At 46.2% G+C, this 19,556-nt stretch overlaps 1 protein-coding gene across 4 annotated transcripts in view; it reads right to left on the reverse strand.

Annotated features, from left to right (window-relative positions):
- Nucleotides 1–11,415, reverse strand: part of SLC17A5 (solute carrier family 17 member 5) — a 51,758-nt gene extending 40,343 nt beyond the window's left edge. Inside the window, exon 1 of one of the 4 annotated variants that reach the window (XM_088471386.1) lies at nucleotides 11,135–11,415. In XM_088471386.1, coding sequence (XP_088327512.1) covers nucleotides 11,135–11,179 — 45 coding nt within the window. In that variant the 5' untranslated portion in view covers nucleotides 11,180–11,415. Of the gene's footprint in view, nucleotides 1–9,245; nucleotides 9,373–11,134 lie in introns of those variants that run through there. The other 3 variants (XM_088471394.1, XM_088471419.1, XM_088471411.1) reach the window with 3 other exon arrangements.
- Between the last annotated feature and the right edge of the window lie 8,141 nt (nucleotides 11,416–19,556).

Below are 19,556 nucleotides of genomic sequence, written 5' to 3' on the forward strand. Positions count from 1 at the left end.
ACCGTGACAAGTGACGTTTGGGCGCCCAAACATGTCATTTTTCGCCTATTTCAGCTAGCACCCCGCTGGGGCTGCGAGCTGAAATGGTGCGCCGGCAGCTGATCGCGCCCGACAGGAGGAGCAATTGAATAGCTCCTGTTGGACACGTACAAGGGCACAACAATTGAATACTGCCCCTTGAGTCTATGGTCACTCAGAATGGCCGCCATAACTGAGACACTGGGGCCCTGTTTCCTGTGTATGGGATTGCAGCTGCAGGATGTGGCACGTCCCTGAAACAGCTGTGAGACACCTGCGATTTTAGCAGACACTGCTCGTTGCTTCCCCCAAATGTTCCCTTTCTGTCAATCACACAAAAATAAAGACTTGCAGCATGCGACTACAGTAATGTACTTTGACACATGCGCAGTGACTCAAAAGCATGCGGCGGCAAAATAAAATAAAAAAATTGCTATATCCGCATTGCGTACAACTCTGAATCAGGCGCTATAAGTGAACAAAAATGCTAAACTGAAGAAAAAGTAGAACAATGAAGGGAAAAGTAGCAAAGTTGAGGAAAAAGTACACAATCTAAGTTAAAAAGGCAAAAGACAGGTCCGATACGAGTGACCTACCTCATGCAACTTTATACCAATTCCTCTGCTACAAAATCCTAAGCACCTAGTACACTATTGTTATGAATCCCAATGACTACTCCTAGTAAGCCTTCTAGAACTCAGGCTGTCGAGGGTCTTCCGCCACTAACAACCGCCCCTTTTTTCCTTAGAACTAAACTGTTCACCGACACTTAGGCGGCCGCCTGGACTTACTGCTCGGAGTAGTAGCTGCTTACAGGAGTGCCTGATTGGATACAGTGGTGAGGAGAGGAGTAGGAACAGGAAAAGTCAATGGTGCAGCTTAGAAAGCTGAAGATGCGGCCTGCAAACCAGTGATGCGGCTGGAGCCGATATACAAAGTTGGAGAAATGCTGGTTCGGCTTTGAGAGCCGATGCTGCGGCTTTGGGAGCCGAAGGTGCGGCTAAGAGCCAGTAATAGAAGTTGGTGAACAAGTGGTGCAGCTTTGAGAGCTGATGGATGCGGTTTGGATGCCGATGGTGCACTTTGGGCTGGTAGTAGGAATTGACGAACAAGTGGTGAACAAGCGGTGCGGCTTTGAGAGCAGATGATGCGGCTTGGATGCCGATGGTGTGGCCTGGAGCCGGTAGTAGAAGTTGGTGAACAAGTGGTGGACAAGCAGTGCGACTTTGAGGGTCGATGATGCGGCTTAGATGCCGATGGTGCAGCTTATGAGCCGATGGTAAGATGTGGCTTTGAGAGCCGGTAGTGTGGCTGGAGAGCTGGTGGCGAGATGCGGCTTTAAGAGCCGGTGGCAGCCAGTAAACTGCTGATGCGGCTGGGAAGCCGATGCAGATGCTTGGGAGTTGGTGGCAGCGAGTAACCTGCTGGTGCGGCTGGGAAGCTGATGGAGAGGCTTGGGAGCCGGTGGCAAGGCAATACCGCTGGGGAACTGGAAAACGATCCACTAGGAAGTACAGAATGCTGACCATGCACCAGAGCCGAGAGAACCTACAGGAACGCTATAGTCAGCGAGGCGGCAAAAGGCCAGTGTGCACAAATAGGAGGAGAAACCAATCACACCGTGGTGTGGATAACACGTGACCTCCTGAGGCGTGCAGATAGCTTAACAACTGAGGGAACCGAAACAACAACGTCATGAAAAGGTATACTGCTCGAGGGAGACAAGTCGTGACCGTGACTTGTAACAACTATAAGCAAAGTAAGATGTAAAATTGTGGAAAAAGTATTCAGTCTGTGTAATAAGGTAACAGACATGTTCGATATGAATGACCTGCACCATGGATCATTATGCTTAATCTGCGACTTTATACCAATTCCTTTGCTACAACATCCTAAGCATCTAGTACACTATAAGCAATGTAATGCCGCGTATCCACTAGACGATATAATGAACGATAACGTTCAATCGTTCATTATATCGTGCAGTGGACATTGAGCCCACACTGAACGATATATCAATCAGTGTCGGCACCCTCCCTCATCCCCGAACCTGCACAACCTGACAATATCGTCAGGTTGGACAGAAAATTCGGGCGATGATCGACGCCAGCAACGACCATCGGGAGCGCGTATTACTGGTCGTTGACGGCATATTCACTGCACAATATAATGAATGATTGAACGATAACGTTCATTATATTGTCTAGTGGATACGACACAAATTGAGAAAAAGATATGCAATCTGTGTCAAAAAGGCAATAACAGACAAGTCCGATATGAGTAATGTGTGCCATGCATAATTATGCTTTATCTGCGTCTTTATACAAATATTTTGGCGACAAAAAGCTAATCCTAGTACAAAAAATTAACTACTACACTATATTGAGGGAAAAGGGCACAGCACGGCACTCACACCCGTAGAAAAATTTACTAAGAATCGAGAATTGTCGAGTTTAGTTTTTTTTTATCTTGATTTGCATCGTCGAATCTCGGGTGATTTTCCCATTTTTCATCTCGCAAATTTACTAAGAAGTGAGTTTGGCTGAAAGTGAGTTGGCCGATGGTGAAGCAGATCAAGATATCTCCCCCGAGTTGCAAGTGAAGATGCGATTACTCACCCGAGATTGCAGTGTGTTTCTCTCTGCAAATCTCTCCCTAGCTAGCAGCCTACACATATCAGTGAGATATGTACTGGCGGCTTGTGTGTCAAGACCTGTAAAAAATGGGTTAAATGTTATAAAAAAAATTACATAGGGTCCCGCCCCCCCAAAAAAAACTTAACCAGCCCCAGACTTGCCAGCCAGTCTTGGTACCTAAAATTACGGGGAACAAAAAGAGTAGGGTTCCACCGTAAATTAGGTACCAGCACAAGGCTGCAGTTCCAGTCCTGGTTTTAATTATAGGGGGGGGGGGGAATTGCATAGGAGTCCCCCTATAATTAAAACCAGCACCAGACCCTTTCTAGCAGGGGGCTGATGCCAAAGCCAGGGGAGCCCTTTCACCGGGCCCTACACCCGCAGCATCAGTCCTGACCGCTATCAGCCCAGGCTAGGGATGCTTGGGGAGTTGGGGACCCCCCCAATAAAGGAGTCCCCCCTATCAAGCGCACCCCTGGCCTAGGCTGATCCCCGCCACACCTGGGCGGTGGGTGGCGGGTTGATAGTGTATGTAGTGTGTAAAAATTAGAACAACATTGTCTTTACAGTGGAACTACAGGTCCCAGCAAGCCTCCCCCGCATGCTGGTACTTGGAGAAACACAAGTACCAGCATTTGGGGCATTAAGGGCCCGCTGGTACCTGTAGTTCACCTGTAAACAAATGTGTAAAAAAACACACACAACACACCTTGAAAGTACAGTTTTATTGCATACATATGCACACACATACATACTCACCTACATTACCAGGAGCAGTCCCCTTGTCCAAAGTAGGCATCAGCGGTCTTCTTAAAACCAAAAAAACTAAAAACCCAAACCACGCAACAGATACCAACCAAGATGGTTGGTATCTCCCGAATGAAACACTCAGACGCAGCTTCTGCATTTATAGAGCCGTATCTGAGCGTTCATTGGCTGAGAGGTGTGAGCCCCCACCTCTCTCAGCCAATGAACGGCTCCTCCATTGAAGTCAATGGTGAGAGCCACAGAATAAACTTTAGTAACCTGCGGCTCTCCTGGCTGTGGCATCAGCCCCCCAATAGAAAGGGTCCGGTGCTGATTTTGATTATAAGGGGACCCCTATGCAATTTTTTCCCCCCTATAATTAAAACCAGGACTGGCCCTGCAGCCTGGTGCTGGTACCTAATTTACGGTGGAACCCTACTAGTTTTCTTCCCCATAATTTGAGGTACCAGGACAGGCTGGCAAGTCCGGAGCTGATTAGCCTTTTTGGGGGGGACCTCACGTATTTATTTATTTTTTTAAATATACCCTATTTAAACCATTTACAGGCAGAAACATACACAAATCACAATGATTTGTGTATGTTTCAGCCAAACTCGCAGCTCTGGAGGTGAGTGTTTAAAGCTTCAATTTGGCAGAGAGTTTTCAGGCATCTCACCTGAGATTGTCATCTCGATTCTTGGTAAATTTGCGAGCTGTATCTTTTAAGTGAACAGTACTTATGAGTTTGCCCGATGGTGAGCTGATTTGAGTTTGCTATCTCACCAGATTTTTTATGAGTGAGAAGAGTGAAATCTCTCTCTAACTCACCCGACTTTGCCTTCAGTCAATTTGCGAGTTGAAAATCATACCTAAACTCTCCTGAGATTGGCATCTCGACCACTCTCAATTCTTAGTAAATTTACCCCCAGGTGTCTCACTCCATATGGAGCAAAAAGGCTAAGTGTATGAGGACACATCTTTAATAAACTAGATTATAGCTTTAACTAGCTGCTGGAGACACATCAGTTACAGTACTTCATGTGGGGTATTTAGCTTAGCAAAATAAAGTATTTGTTGTATATTAATCAACAAAAGTAGGCTTCTAGATACTGCTTTACAATATACTGAGAAATAATTTTTCAGTTTTAGTTCTACTTAAAATCAGTATACAGGTTGAGTCTCCCATATCCAAATGTTCCAAAATACAGAATATGACTGAGATAGTGAAACCTTTGCTTTTTGGTGGTTCAATGTACACAAAAACTTTGCTTAAGGCAGAAAATTATTAAAAATATTGTATAAAATGACCTTCAGGCTTTGCGTATAAAGTGTATATGAAACATAAAAAAATATATTGTGTGTACACAAACTTTGTTTGAGCCACAAAATGATTGAAAATATTGTATAAAATTGTGTGTGTATGAGGTGTATATGAAACATAGTTGCATCCTGTGTTTAGATTTGTGTCCCATTCCCAAGAGATCTCATTATGGAATACACATATTCTAAAATACGGAATATTCTGATATCCAAAATACCCCTGGTCCCAAGCATTTGGATATGGGAGACTCAACCTGTAGTACAAATCAAGGTGTTATTACCAGTAAATAAACAACTTCTATTTGCTATTCACTGTTTTTTTAAAGGTGATGTCAACATTTGGATGATATATGCTATCAAGGGATAGCTCCGTTTACCACTTTGGTGGGGGGGCATATAAAAGCTGTTAAATGTTACTATGCACCATATGGCAGATTAGCATGGTGAGAACAGCTAATAATGTTTGCCTAAAATCCCGGAGGAAATGGCAGATGCAAAAAGATTTTTCCTTGCTTACGTACAATGTTAATTATTGAATTCAGGTGTTTTATTCAGACCTATTGCCACAGGTGTATAAAATCAAGCACCTAGCCATGCAGTCTCCATTTGCAAAAATTTGTGATACAAAATTGGTCATTCTGAAGAGCTCAGTGACTTCAAAGCGTGGCACTGTGATAGGATGCCACCTTTGCAATAAGACGGTTCATGAAATTTCATCCCTGCTGGATATTTCACGGTCAACTGTAAGTGATATTATTAGAAAGTGGAGCTTTTAGGAAGAAGAACAACAAAGCCACGAAGCAGAAGACAGAGTAAAATCAGAGCGGGGTCGACGACTGCTAAGTGGCATGGTGCGTAAAAGTCGCCAACGCTCTGCTGATTCCATAGCTGAAGAGTTCCAAACTTCCACTGGCATTAATGTAAGCCTGACAACTCTGTGGCGGGATCTTAATGGAATGGGTTTCCATGGCCGAGCAGCTGCATGCAAGTCTCACATCACCTTGTCCAATGCCAAGCGTTCGATGTAGTGGTATAAAGCACACAGACACTTGACTGTGGAGCAGTGGAAACGTGTCCTGTGGAGTGATGAATCACACTTCTCTGTTTGGCGAATCTGGATTTGGCGGATGCAAAGAGAACGTTACCTGCCTGACTGTATTGTGCCAAATGTGAAGTTTGGTGGAGAAGGAATAATGGTATGGGGCTGTTTTCCAGGGTTTGGGCTAGGCCCCTTATCTCCAGTAAAGGGCAATCTTAATGCTTCAGCATACCAAGACATTTTGGAAAATGCTATGCTTCCAACTTTGTGGCAACAGTTTAGGGAAGGCCATTTTCTATTCAAATATGACTGTACCCCACTGCACAAAGCAACGGACTATAAAGACATGGTTTGATGTGGAAGAACTTGACTGGCCAGCACAGTGGGCCTGATTCAGAGCCGCTCGCTCAGACAGAGCGCTCGCTCTGAATCAGGGCCGGGCTTTTTTTTTTTTTGGAGCGGCCTCTTGGCCGCTCGCATAGCTGTGGGTTACCACCCACAGCTATAGCGAGCGGCCATGATGATGGTCGCGATGGTCAAGACCATCGGGCTTGCGACGAGACCCTTGAGGTAGGGTCTCATTCATCGCAAGCCCCAGAGAGCATTCAGCTCTAACAGAGCCGGAAGCTCTCCACTGACATCACTTGTGATGTCAGTGGGGCCGTCCCCAAATGGCAGGCATTTTCATGGGAACGCCTCCGTTTGGGGAGCCACCCCCCCAGGCCCGCCCACCAAAGAGGGCGAGCTGTCACTCAACATCGACAGCTCGCCCCCTTTGGTGCAAGACCTGGAGCGACTGAGTGCCCGTCGCTAGCCGGGTCTCGGGCATGCGCACAACGGAGCCGGCTCCGTCGTGCGCATGCGCTGTGGGCCGCCATCGACCCGGTTGCGAGCGCTCAATGCTTGTGACCGGGTCTGAGTCAGGCCCAGAGTCCTGACCTCAACCCCATCGAGCACCTTTGGGATGAACTGGAACGGAGATTGCGAGCCAGGCTTTCTCGTCTAACATTAGTCCCTGACCTCATAAATGCTCTACAGAATGAATGGGCACAAATTTCCACAGAAACCCTCCAAAATCTTGTGGAAAGCCTTCCAAGAAGAGTAGAAGCTGTTATAGCTGCAAAAGGGGGACCAACTCCATATTAAAGTATATGTATTTGAATACAATGTCATTACAGTCCCTGTTGGTTTAATGGTCAGGCGTCCGAATACTTTTGTCCATATAGTGGATCTCAGATATCTGCTGCCGTCCCCTGAAGATACAGTTTGGGGATACTAATTTGTAGGTACCCCCCCCCCCACTGAAAACTGGTGTTTTCAGGGTATACCCCACAAATAAAAATTGATAAATAGGCACCTCAAACACTTGCCTTGCATGGACGTAATTTTCTGTCCACAACAGGCTGTTCTTTATCTGTACTGGATGTAAAATTTCATCCAGACAGATAAACATGAGGGCGGCTGCAGGTAGAGAATCTTCCCGCAGCTGCTGCTCTCAGAGGTACCTTCCGGTCCCTCTGCTTGCCAGCACCCTCTCCCCCTCTGTCTGCTGTACTGCCGATCACTGCTAATCGGTCAGCAAAGCAGGACCCCCTACCCAGCGCCTGCAAAACTGAGAAGCCGCTGGGAAAAGGAAGTTTAACCTCCCCCATAACATACCTGGTTACTGTATCCGGTCTCTAATTGAACGTCGCAATCTTTCCGATGTTCAATTATTTAAAAAAAATGATTTTTTTTTTTTTACAAATCTTAAAAAAAAAAAAAAAAAAATTTTTTTTTTCTATATGAAACCATTATGGAGCGGTTTTTGGAAAAAAAATTTCAGTTAAGTGGTTAACGGTGGGGAGCAGGGCATAGGGATGTACACATCAGACGTCACTGTGTCGGCACAAAGAAATCATACAGAAACTGGGGCTTACCCTGCATTACAGACAAGAAAAACCTGAAATGCAGAGTATTGGGGAGACTGAAAGTTTCCTATAGCAATTATCACGGAACCTAAATACATGGAAATGAGGGGAATGTGTCTAAATGAGGACCACCACCCTAATCGTGCCTCTCCACCCCATCAATTTTTTCTTTTTAAAAGAATATTCAGCGCTATCTGTGTGGAGTTTGTATATTCTCCTTGTGTTTGCAAGGCTTTCCCCAGGTATTCCAGTTTCCTCCTACACTCCAAACACATGCTGATAGGTTAATTGTTTGTTTTTTAAAATTAACCCTAGTGTGTGTGTGTCAGAAAATATACATTGTATGCTCTATTGGGACATGGACAGAGGTAAATAAATTACATATTGTCTATAAGGCGCGGCATAATATGTAGATGCTGCATAAAAAGTTAATAATAAGCCCCAGGCATGGCCATTGTGTGGATCCTGGGCACCCTCACTTCTTACCTAGTGTGTACCAGAGTGGTATCTTCTATTCTTGGCTCTCAGATGCTAGGCAGTGATATCACAGACAAATGCCACACTGTCATACGAACATAGAAGAGCAGTACCCGGCAGCTTTACATATAAGCAGGGCTGCCATCAGAAATTGTGGGGCCCGGGACTGACAAAATTGGCAGGGCCCCACTACCTTATTCCTACAAAAAAAATTTGCCCCAAAAATATCAAACCTGCCCTCTTATGTGCATCTAGCTAACCCCACCTTAAGTGTGTCCAGCCAGCCCCCCTTTCTGTGCATCCAGTCAGCCCCCCTTAAGGTCATCCAGCAAGACCATCCTTATGTGCATCAAGCAAGGCCCCCCTTATGTGCATCCAGCCAGGCCCCTCTTGTGTACATACAGCCAGCCACCCTTGTGTGTGTGTCCAGCCAGCCTCCCTTATGTGTCCAGCTAGGCCCCCCTTCTGTGTGTGTCCAGCCAGGCCCCCCTTCTGTGTCCAGCCAGCCAGGCCCCCCTTCTGTGTCCAGCCAGCCAGGCCCCCCTTCTGTGTCGAAAGAGCCAGGCCCCCCTTCTGTGTGTGTCCAGCCAGGCCCCCCTTCTGTGTCCAGCCAGCCAGGCCCCCCTTCTGTAAGTGTCCAGCCAAGCCCCCCTTCTGTAAGTGTCCAGCCAAGCCCCCCTTCTGTGTCCAGCCAGGCCCCCCTTCTGTGTCCAGCCAGCTAGGCCCCCCTTCTGTGTCCAGCCAGCTAGGCCCCCCTTCTGTGTCCAAGTAGTCCCCCCTTCTGTGTGTGTCCAGCCAGGCCCCCCTTCTGTGTCCAGCCAGCCAGGTCCCCCTTCTGTGTCCAGCCAGCCAGGTCCCCATTCTGTGACCAGCCAGCCAGGCCCCCTTTCTGTGAGTGTCCAGCCAGGCCCCTCTTCTGTGTCCAGCCAGGCCCCCCTTCTGTGTGTGTCCAGCCAGGCCCCTCTTCTGTGTCCAGTCAGGCCCCCCTTCTGTGTAGAGCCAGGCCCCCCTTCTGTGTCCAGCCAGCCAGGCCCCCCTTCTGTGTCCAGCCAGGCCCCCCTCTCCTCCGCTTTCACTAGCACAGCACATTTAACTTACCGTCTGCTGCTATGCTGTCTCAGTGTCTTCTCTGCTGAGTCCCGGCCCCTGAACACTGACGCGCCTGCACGTGTTCCCAGGCAGCAGGAGCAAGACTGAGAGCCGTGGCGGGTCCTAGTGCCCGCCGGCTCACTTTAATATGACAGAGACGCTGCTGCTCTCTGTGAGAAAAAAAAAATGCTAGAAACGACAGGGGGGGGAAGGGGGGGGGGGAAGGGGGGGGAGGGGGGGAAGTGGGGGGGAGTGGAGCGGCCCCCCCCTTTCTACCAGGTGACCGGGCCCGGCACTCCAGTCCCGGCAGTCCCCCCCTGATGGCGGCCCTGCATATAAGAAGCCACTTCATGTGAGTGGCCAAGATGGCATTTAGGACACTGAGGGGGAGATGTATCAAAGTTCACAATATAATTAAAATTCTTCCAAACAATCATAGCAGTCACTACCACAACGGCAAGCAGTCCGCCAGTCTGTATCAATATGATTTTGCAGACGTTTTCCACTGTCAAGCTGTCCTGATGTAGTATTTACTTCTGTGTTTAGTGATCTAGATGCAGGATGTTGATCAGTGATAGGACATATTTACATTATGAACAGGACACAAGCTCCGAAAAGTTTAGCTTTTCGAAACTTAATACATTCAGCCAGATCACAGTCCCCATAAAACCTCCTTCCTTACAATGCTGAATATATTTTCACCCCAGCAGACACACTACACTGGATGCATTCCTTACATATATTACATTGGAGCCAAGTCTGTGGTTACTTGTTCTGCCCTAATAATGGTGCTGCCACTTAACAAGATTACGTATGGCATTTTTAAGTCATACGGGCAGGGGCGTATCTACCCATTGGACAGGATGGCACTAGACAGGGGCGCCGGCCAAAGGGGGGGCGCCATCCGGCAGTGCCACCAGCAGCCAATGGGTGGACTACCCCGCTAGTCCCTTGGGCACCAAGTGTAGGGCAGACCGCAGTGAGAGCGGGCTGCCCTACACAGTTTACAAACACACAGCCGCCAGCGAGTCAGACAGACTCTCATTGGCTGCTGCGTCCACGGAGGGAGCCGGCTGGAGCTCACTCATGAGCTCCGCCTTCAGGTTCCTCCCCGTTATGATGTCTCTCCCATCCAATAGTGCAGAGTGAGAGCGGGCCCAGAGGAGTGGACAGCGGCGGTCATCGGCAGGAGTGGGGATCAGGTAAGTTGCTTATTTTTTTTTTGTGGCACAGCACAGTGGGGGAGTGTGGCTACTAGGGACACTGTATAGGGGGGTGGCCGCTACTGGGGGCACTGTATGGGGGGGGATGGACGCTACTGGGGACACTATTGTGGGGGTCACTACTGGGAGCACGTTATGCGGGGGGATGGCCGCTACTGGGGGCACTGTATAGGGGGGACTACTACTGGGGGCACTGTATAGGGGGACTACTACTGGGAGCACTGTATATGGGGGGCTACTAATGGGGGCACTGTATAGGGGGGGCTACTACTGGGGGCACTGTATAAGGGGACTATTACTGGGGGCACTGCATAGGGTGGACTACTACTGGGAGCACTGCATAGGGGGAACTACTACTGGGGGGGCATTTCCTGAAATTATGGGGGGCACCAGTCCATTACCTTGCCATGGGTGCTCGGATCCCTGATACATCCCTGCATACAGGGAAGACTTGTAATGAGAGCAACCTCAATCATTGCTAAAACTTGGCTCCTATGTATTACTGAGCACTTTTTTTTGTTTCTTGATGATGTATGTAGTCACATGATGTATGTAGTCACATGATGTACAGCCTCCTCTGTGTTTGTCATTACCTTATTATTAAATGGGACAGGGATTGGCTGAGCCACTTCCTGCTGCTATGTACAGTGTAATAACATCAGATATTATACGTACCTTTAGCAGGGGGGTAGTTCTGTATGCTGCCCTTCTGCACCACATCCTCTTCTCCCAGCAGAGGGCTCCGGTCCTCCGCTTCGCTATCGCTTCCCCATGCACTCATATTGCAGCTGCTGAGGGGCCGGCAGCGGCTTTATCCTCCCTGTCAGTCAGCCGCGTCCCGTGCTAGGAAGCAGCATCCCTGAGTCAGCTGCAAGCAAACACCGCAGGCTCCTCCTAGTGACTGTGGGCCTTCCCCCTTCCTCTTCCCGGACACACCGCCACTCACAGCACAGCGCCAGGCACACACACTAGGCATAGGAGAGACGGTGACATACTTCACAAGCTTTTCCTATGACAGCACTGGGGCCGCCTAACATGCTGCAGGCTTCTCTCAAAAACAGCACATGCACGGAGGAGTATAATGTACAGTGTGGCAACGCTGCAACCTAGAGGAGAGACTGTGCAATAATACATCTGTCTAAAAACAGTCATAATGGCTTTGTAGTCATATGTATGCAGTCATAGGCCCGTATTCAATTAGGGAGCGAAAAGTCTGAGCTTTTCTGGGGATAAAGTATCAGGCTCGTGCCCGCTTTATCCCCATATTCAATTTAAAATGAGTGAAAATGGGACCCGGCGAATTGGGATCTACCAAAAAAATGAGAGTTTTCGGGAAATGTGCCTGGGACCCCCCCTAAAGCAGGCTTGCCTACCCTCCCGATTTGGTCGGGAGCCTCCCGAATATCGGGTGCCGCTCCCGACCCCCCGGAAAGGCAGGCAAGCCTCCCGGCTGCCGCCTACCCCCCTGAACTACTGCTAAAAAACCCCGCAGTGGGGGGGCCCGATGACGCGATTCGCGCTGAATCGCGTCATCGTGGCTCCGCCCCCTGCTTCACAATGCCTTTTTCACGGCATTGTGAAGAGGGGGCGAGGCCACGATGACGCGATCGTGCGGTCACGCCCTGGCCCCGCCCCCAAAACGGCATCATAGCCCGGCCACGCCCCCCGCAGAATGCAGGCATTCAGCTCCCTCCCGGAAGACGGAGCTGAATGTCGGCAAGTATGCCCTAAAGATGTCCAAACATGGGGGATCACTATGGGTACCCCCGTTTTTGCCTGCAGGAGAAAGTCGGGTTTTTAAATAGCCGCTGCAGGTGTTTTTTTCCCGACATTCATAAAGTGATGCAGAAGAGCACTTAGGTTTGTTTTTTTTTCATTTTTTTAAGTGGTGCCATCAAATTTGGGGTACATGAAAATGGGTACTAGTATATTTCTAAGTCCCTAAAGTCATTTTTTTTAAATTCTGCAAAAATGCACCTGCCGCTAATAGCCTATTCTAGAAAACACCTGCCGCATACTTGCAGAATACCCCTGAACATATTTCCCTATTTTTAAACAGTTTCCAATTTATTTATTTTTTGAACACCAAATTTTAAATACATTTTATTGGGGTGTCCCTATGTTTTTGTTTTTTTTTTTACTTTTTTTTGACACAGTTTATTTTTAAATGACATTCCCAGGGGTGCAGGCTATTTTTTTTAAGCCTGCACCCCTAAACCCCAATTTTGCACTTTTTTTCGCCATGTAAAACATGGTGAAAAGTTATCCCCATTTTTTTTCAAAGACTGCGAAAAGTCTTTGAAATTGAATTCGGGGATAATTGAAATAGGCAAAAATGATGTCATAATTCCGACTTTTCGCAGTCTAATTGAATACCCCCCATAGTACGCTGTGCATATTGAGCAATATGTCACATGTGTGTAGTTAGTATGTATGCTATGCTGTATATATTTAGCATTATGTTACATGTATATATGCAGTATATATTGAGCATTATGTTGTGTTATGTTATATATATTTAGTCATAAGTGCAGTAAAGTTTTGGAATCTATAATTTTGTGAGGGCATTGAGACCACAGGGGGGTTATGTAGGGGTGAAACAAGAAGAAATTAACTCAACAGCGCAGCAATTTAAGATACAAGTATTTAAATGGCCTCAAGCAAACCTCTGTGGGTGTTACATATAACCACCTAAAAAGAGGCAAGGCTGAGTCGCTGTAGTTAAAAACCGCTAGAGTCAGATAATGTAATAACCACCTGAATTAACAAACATGTATCAATAAAGAAAAAGAATGTTTTCGTTTGTTCGCGAAAACGACGGGATAAATTGGGATTGCATTTTCAATACTGTATAGCTTAGTCACCTAGAAAGAAACCTCAGTTTCTTTATGTATTATCTCAATGTGACATCTGGGAGAGGAGCAATAAAAGAAAAAACAGACACTTGACACCCTGAACGCAAACAGTTATATATGTATGCATATATAAATGCATAGATATATATATCTCAAGAGCTATTTTGCGGGAAAATCCAACAATAAAGCACTGATCAGGCAGCTTACCTTGACTAATGACGTTGCAGTATACATGTCAATCTAGTAGATGGAGCACAAAGACAAATACTACATATAGAGTCGATGCTCATGCTACTTGCAACCTTGCAGTGTTACTTTAGGTTAAGTAACTTGCTCACGAGTTAGTAGCCCCAAGCATCTTTATGTGTTAATCCCTGAAGGAAAAACTGCAAATATTGTTTGCAAAGACATTTTGTGATCAATGTCTACAATATAAAATATACATCACAATATTAGCTGTCAATACTGTTTTTGTAAAATTAGTTCGGCTGAGCAATAACAGACATCCACGTGAGTGAAGCTGCTGGCAAATGCTAGTATAGCATAAGGCTAGTTTCATACGCAACACTTTTTTCCGCCCGGTAAAAAAAAACAGACTTTTTTTTCCGGGTGGACTTATAACTTCCTTTCACATGCAACGGATTTAATTCGGATGAAACAAGCATTGACTACAAGGCCACCGGACGTCTGAAATCTGTATGAAAGCGTGCCTAGAGTTATGTGAGGCACTAAGTTCTGGAGACGGCACGGCAGCTGTCCTAGTCAGTGGTTATCACGGCTGTAACACAGTGTCCATGCCGTGTTTGTGCAGTGTGAAAGCCCTAATGTATTTGTAACTTCCACTGAAATTAAACAATGGGAAAATAAAAATTTTTGCCGGACGGACAAATGCCTTGTGTGTGAAATAGTCCTAAATCTATTCCTAAAGGCACAACTGTACAATCTATGGCAAGGGTGGCCAACCCAATCCTCGAGATCCCCTAACAGTTCATATTTTCCAGACCACCTAGCTGGTGCACTTATGTAGTCATTACTAACTGCATTCATTTCTATCTGACATGTTCAACATCCACAGGTGGTCTGGAAAACATGATCTGTTAGGACCAATTTGGCCACTCCTGATCTAGGACATTGTTACTCAACCCCACCCTTCAGGATCCTTTTCAGGTCACATAGCAGGTGCACAAATGTGTTACCAACTGTCACATTTTAAAGAGCCACAGGTGACCTGGAAAACATGAACTGTTTTGGGTCATGAGGACCTGATATACCAATGTGAAGTTGCAATACGTGATATAAGATTGCACAGGTAGAAAAAACCCGGCAGCATTCCTTTATCCCCTAATGAGGAAAGATGAATCCATATATATTATCACTTGGTAAATTCTTTGGGGGAGATGTGTCAAACCTTAACAGGTCAAGTAGAGAAGTTTCCCATTGTAATACCCCATTGTGCGAGGTATTGTGTCTGACATTGGGCAACCTGCTACATAGTGTGCATGTCATTACACAGACCATCAACTACAACTCACAGTAACCTCTGCAGCTGCTCAAGAAGTCAGGTGGTAAGGACACGTGGCAGCTGGAAGCAGGGGGCAGTTGGGCGGGAAGAAGTGTGAGGGAGGAAGCAGTGGTATTGGTCAGGAAAGGAAGCGAGAGGAACCATTAGAGACAGTGAGAGAAAGCAGCAGAAGTTAAGATAATGAACAGGGAGAGACAAGCCCAAGGAAGTAGAAGAATTACAGTGTGTGACAGACAGCAGAGCAGTAAGAGTTAGAGAAGGAGGTAGAAGAAGCGGTCAGAGGGGAGCAGCAAGTGACTAGAGCAGGATGAGAGAGATTTATTTATCTGCTTTGGAGAGTAGGATCTTTCTGAGTGACTATCCACGGAGCATAACTCTGTCAGTGAAAGAGTGGTCCCATGAAACTTCATGCCATTCCAGTAATACTGTCAGTGTAAGAGTTGCTACTCAGGAAACAAACAGATGGATGTAAGCAGGGCCGATTCTAGACTAAGTAGAGCCCAAGGCGCAAAAAGTCCCTTTGATGCCCTGCTGAAAAAAAGTGTGCATATATATATATATATATATATATACACACACACATACATACTGTTTTTGTGTGTACTAAATAAAATATACACCTTACATATATGGTGGTTTTTCTGCAACGGAGAACTTAGGTAGAAATTGAACTTCCCTGGGCAGACAGTGTCTTCAGTCAGTACTCACTATTTATGTAGTGTTACCAATGTAACAAAGGGGCAGCCAATTCATGTCCCTTAGATTCATGCCTCCTCCTGCCCTCTCCTGCCTCCTGTATCTCTCTTGCCTTCTGTGTCTCAGCCTCATGTTCTACCAGCCTCCTGCCCCCTGTCACTCCAGTGTCCATCCCCATGTCTCTTCAGCCTCCTGCCCCATGTCACACCTGCCACTCACCCCAGTCTTCTGCCCCCTGTCACTTCAGCCTCCTGACCTCTGTCACTCCAGCCTCCTGTCTCTCCAGCCTTCTGTCCCATGTCACTCCAGACTCCTTCCCCTGTCACTCCAGGGTCCTGCCTCCCATCACTCCAGCGTTCTGCTTCCTGTCACTCTAGCCTACTGTGTCCCCTCAAGAGCCACCCCCTTCAACTTTCCTTCTTGGACAGCTTGCATGCTCCTCTTCCTCAGCGGCACAGTGCGGAAGAAAGATGTGACAGTGAGCCGTACTTGTGCAGAAGGCGCAAGTCAATAGTCTGTAGAGATCTGCTGGGTCCTAGTACTCTGTGACTGTTAGTCGGCAGTAACAAAAAATGTCAGTAAGAGTGACTGTGCCCATAGGCCTCCTACGTGAGCAGTTGTGTGTCTGTTAGCCACCATCTGTTATCTCCCAGAAATGCCTACTGAATTCCATAGACCGTGGTTCCTACAGGAACTTCAGGTCAAGAGGATTTGAGAGAAGATCAAGGTCGTTCAGGAGTGGGCAACAACTCAAGTGTATATACACATTGTATTACTCTACTACTTGTGTGTTACTCCATAGTAACCAATCAGCTTCTAACTATCATTTATCAAGCACATTCTATAAAATGATTGGTGCTATGGGTATCTTTTCCACCTGCCTTCTTTAATTTTAAGTTTTGATAGCTTCTAATTATCATTTAGCAAGTATCATTTGGGCAGCACGGTAACGGTAATGGATAGCATTACTGCCTCACAGCACACAGTTCTTAGGTTTGATTCACACCACGTCCCTAACTGTATGGCGCTGGCCCACTCTGTATACTTTAACAATTCCCACCTTTGAATAAATCACCAGTGCAGCCATTTTGCTAATGCTCCCAGTGCTGCTGCGAGCGCCAGCAATCACTCCACATTCAAAGTCCATCAGATCATGTAGTTTACCCATTATTTCATGAGTGATAAACCTCATTAGTCTCTGTACACCTTTGCCTTTCCATTCTAATGCTGGGTACAATTGATCGGCCAATATATTGTATGCCCGTCGGCCAGTGTATACCAGCAAAATGTCTGTGAACAACATCGTTCACAGACATATCAAGCCTGAGCTGCACAGCCAATGGCAGATATATCTGTCTATCGTGCTGTGTATATGGGAGATCAGCCAACCCCCTGTACACTTGCAGCGGCAGAGGTGGGGAGGGGGTTTGCAATGCAACCCCTGGCCAGCAGGACCCACTGACAGATGGAAGATGATGGTTGTTCAGTGTGTATGAACAGCCATCATCTGCAGATATATCTGCTAGGTGTGTACCCAGCTTTATACAGATTCAGACATCCTACATCCGCATTATCTGTGGGTTAGCGACTTTGCATAAAATCGCCTGGTGGTCATAATAATTTGGTCACTCAATGTAGACTGTAAACTCCACTGGGACAAGGACAGATATGAATGGCCAAATATCCTGTAAAGTGCTGTGGAATATGTGTGTGCTGTATAAATAACTAGTAATAATAAATAGTTCTATAACTGGTAGGCAACGTGCGTCACTCCAGCTGCTGTGGCACTTCACATTCCACTGTGCCCTACCACATTTTTTAGCATGCTTTTCGTATGTTCTAACAGCAAACCTGTGGCAATGCATGCTGGGATGTGTAGTACCACAGCAGCTAGACTGCTACACATTGGCTACACCTATTCTATAAAGTTACAGGTAGGTGATTTGCTGCTATTAATCATTCCTTCACCAGTCCGCTTTAGAACAATTGATACATCTCAGCCCTAAGTCCTGTATCAACAGGCTGCAAGTGATTTGATTTCCCCATGTTCAGGGGTACTCATAGATGACATGTTGCATGCAGAAGATATTCACAGGTGTAAAGACCTGAGTGACTTTGATAAGGGCCAAATTGTTATGGACTGTTGACTGGGTTTGAGCATTTCTGAAATGGCAAGGCTTGTGGGGTGATTAATATCAGTAATGGTGAACACTTACTGACTGATCCATTGAGGGAAAAACCATGATCCACTGACATGTTGGACAGCCAAGAGTCATTGAGGCAAAAGGTCAATGAAGGCTATCTGTCTGGTACAAACCAACAAAAGGGCTCCTGTGACACAAATCACAGGATATGTTAATGATGGTGATGGTGGTATTGGGTCACAACACACAGTGCATCAAACTTGATGCATATGTAGCTTAGTAGCTGCAGGACAGTCATATGAGTTTGGACACGGCCCTCTCAAATCTAAATCTCTCTGCACAACTTTATTTAGATTTGGGAAGGATGTGCACAAATTCAAACCTTATTTATCCAATAAAACTGTATGTTTCTCCATTGAATCACTATTGTAATGGTTAATGTTAAAAAAAAATGATTTAGGCCCCCCCCACACCCAAAAACATAACCAGCTCCAGACTGCTCAGCCAGTCCTCTTTCCTAAAATTGCGGGGGATAAAATATGTAGAGTTCCGCCGTAGTTTAGGAATCAACACCTAGCTGCACGGCCAGTCCTGGTTTTAAATATAGGGGAGAAAAATGCGTAGGACTCACCCTATATTTAAAACCAGCTTCAGCCTAAGCCTGGGTTTTCTGAAGTGGGGGACCCCTTCTTGGGGGGTTCCCACCTCCCCTGAGATCCCCAGCTTTGGCTGACTGGCTTGTGGTGTTAACTCTTTGGCCGGGTAGACCCGGTAATAGGGTCCTCTGGCTGTGGCATTACACCCCGGTCAGTTTGGGTCCGGCGCTGGTTTTAAATATAGGGGGACCCCTATGCATTTGTATTCCTCCTATATTTAAAATCAGGATTGGCCCTACAGCCAAGTGCTGGTTCCTAAATTATGGGGGAACCCTACACCTTTTACCCCCCATAATTTTAGGAACCAGGGCTGGCTGAGCAGTCCGGGGCTGGTTATGTCTTTTGGGTTGGGGGACTCTACTTTTTACAGGTAGACCACACAAGCAGCTTTCACATATCTCAATGATTTGTGCAGGCTGCTTGTTCAGGAGAGTTTGGCAGAGAGAAAACACTGCAATCTCGGGTGAGTAATCTCATCTAAACTTGCCACTTGGGGGAGAAATCTCGATCTGCTTCACCATCGGAAAAAACACTCTCAGCTAAACTCACTTCTCAGTAAATTTGTGAGTTTAAAAATGGTAAACTCACCCGAGTTTCGGCAGTGCAAATCGAGTTTAAAAAAAAAACAAACTCGATAAAAATAAACTTGACCAAAGACGAATCTTAGTAAATTTACCCCCTTGATTTTAATTAAAATCTTTGATCTTTATTTCTTTTATTTTCAATTATTTATATGAACAATTATTAACAATTATGATTCAGTTTAATTTTTTTAAAAATGTAAAATATTTCAAAGAAAACTTGATTTGTGTTGAATAAAAAGTGTGATTTTTAAAAAACACTAGTTATGTATCATTTGAATATTTTTATGTACAGGGGCATCAGAATGTTTTTAGGTTGGGAGGGCAAGACATTTTTATTTTCAGCACCCCTAAATTGCTGTATTCCGCCACTTGTCATGTCCATCATATATCCCCCATATGCCCACATATATCTTCACATGTCCTGTAAATAGCACACAGACCTCTCCACATGCTATAAGACCTAAATGACCCCTTAAATGCCTGTCAGGCCCCCACATGTTCTCAGATGTTTCCACATGTCCCTTGGATCACCCTCAAATGCCCTCAGGCCTTCCTGTGCTCTGCTTATAATGCACATCAAATATTGCTAGTAGATGACACTCAGGATCCTGTGTACGTTGCACAGTCATGTTATTGTTGC

The sequence above is a fragment of the Taudactylus pleione genome, unplaced genomic scaffold (assembly GCF_031769625.1).
Source record: "Taudactylus pleione unplaced genomic scaffold, aTauple2 ptg000015l, whole genome shotgun sequence".
Lineage (NCBI taxonomy): Eukaryota > Metazoa > Chordata > Amphibia > Anura > Myobatrachidae > Taudactylus > Taudactylus pleione.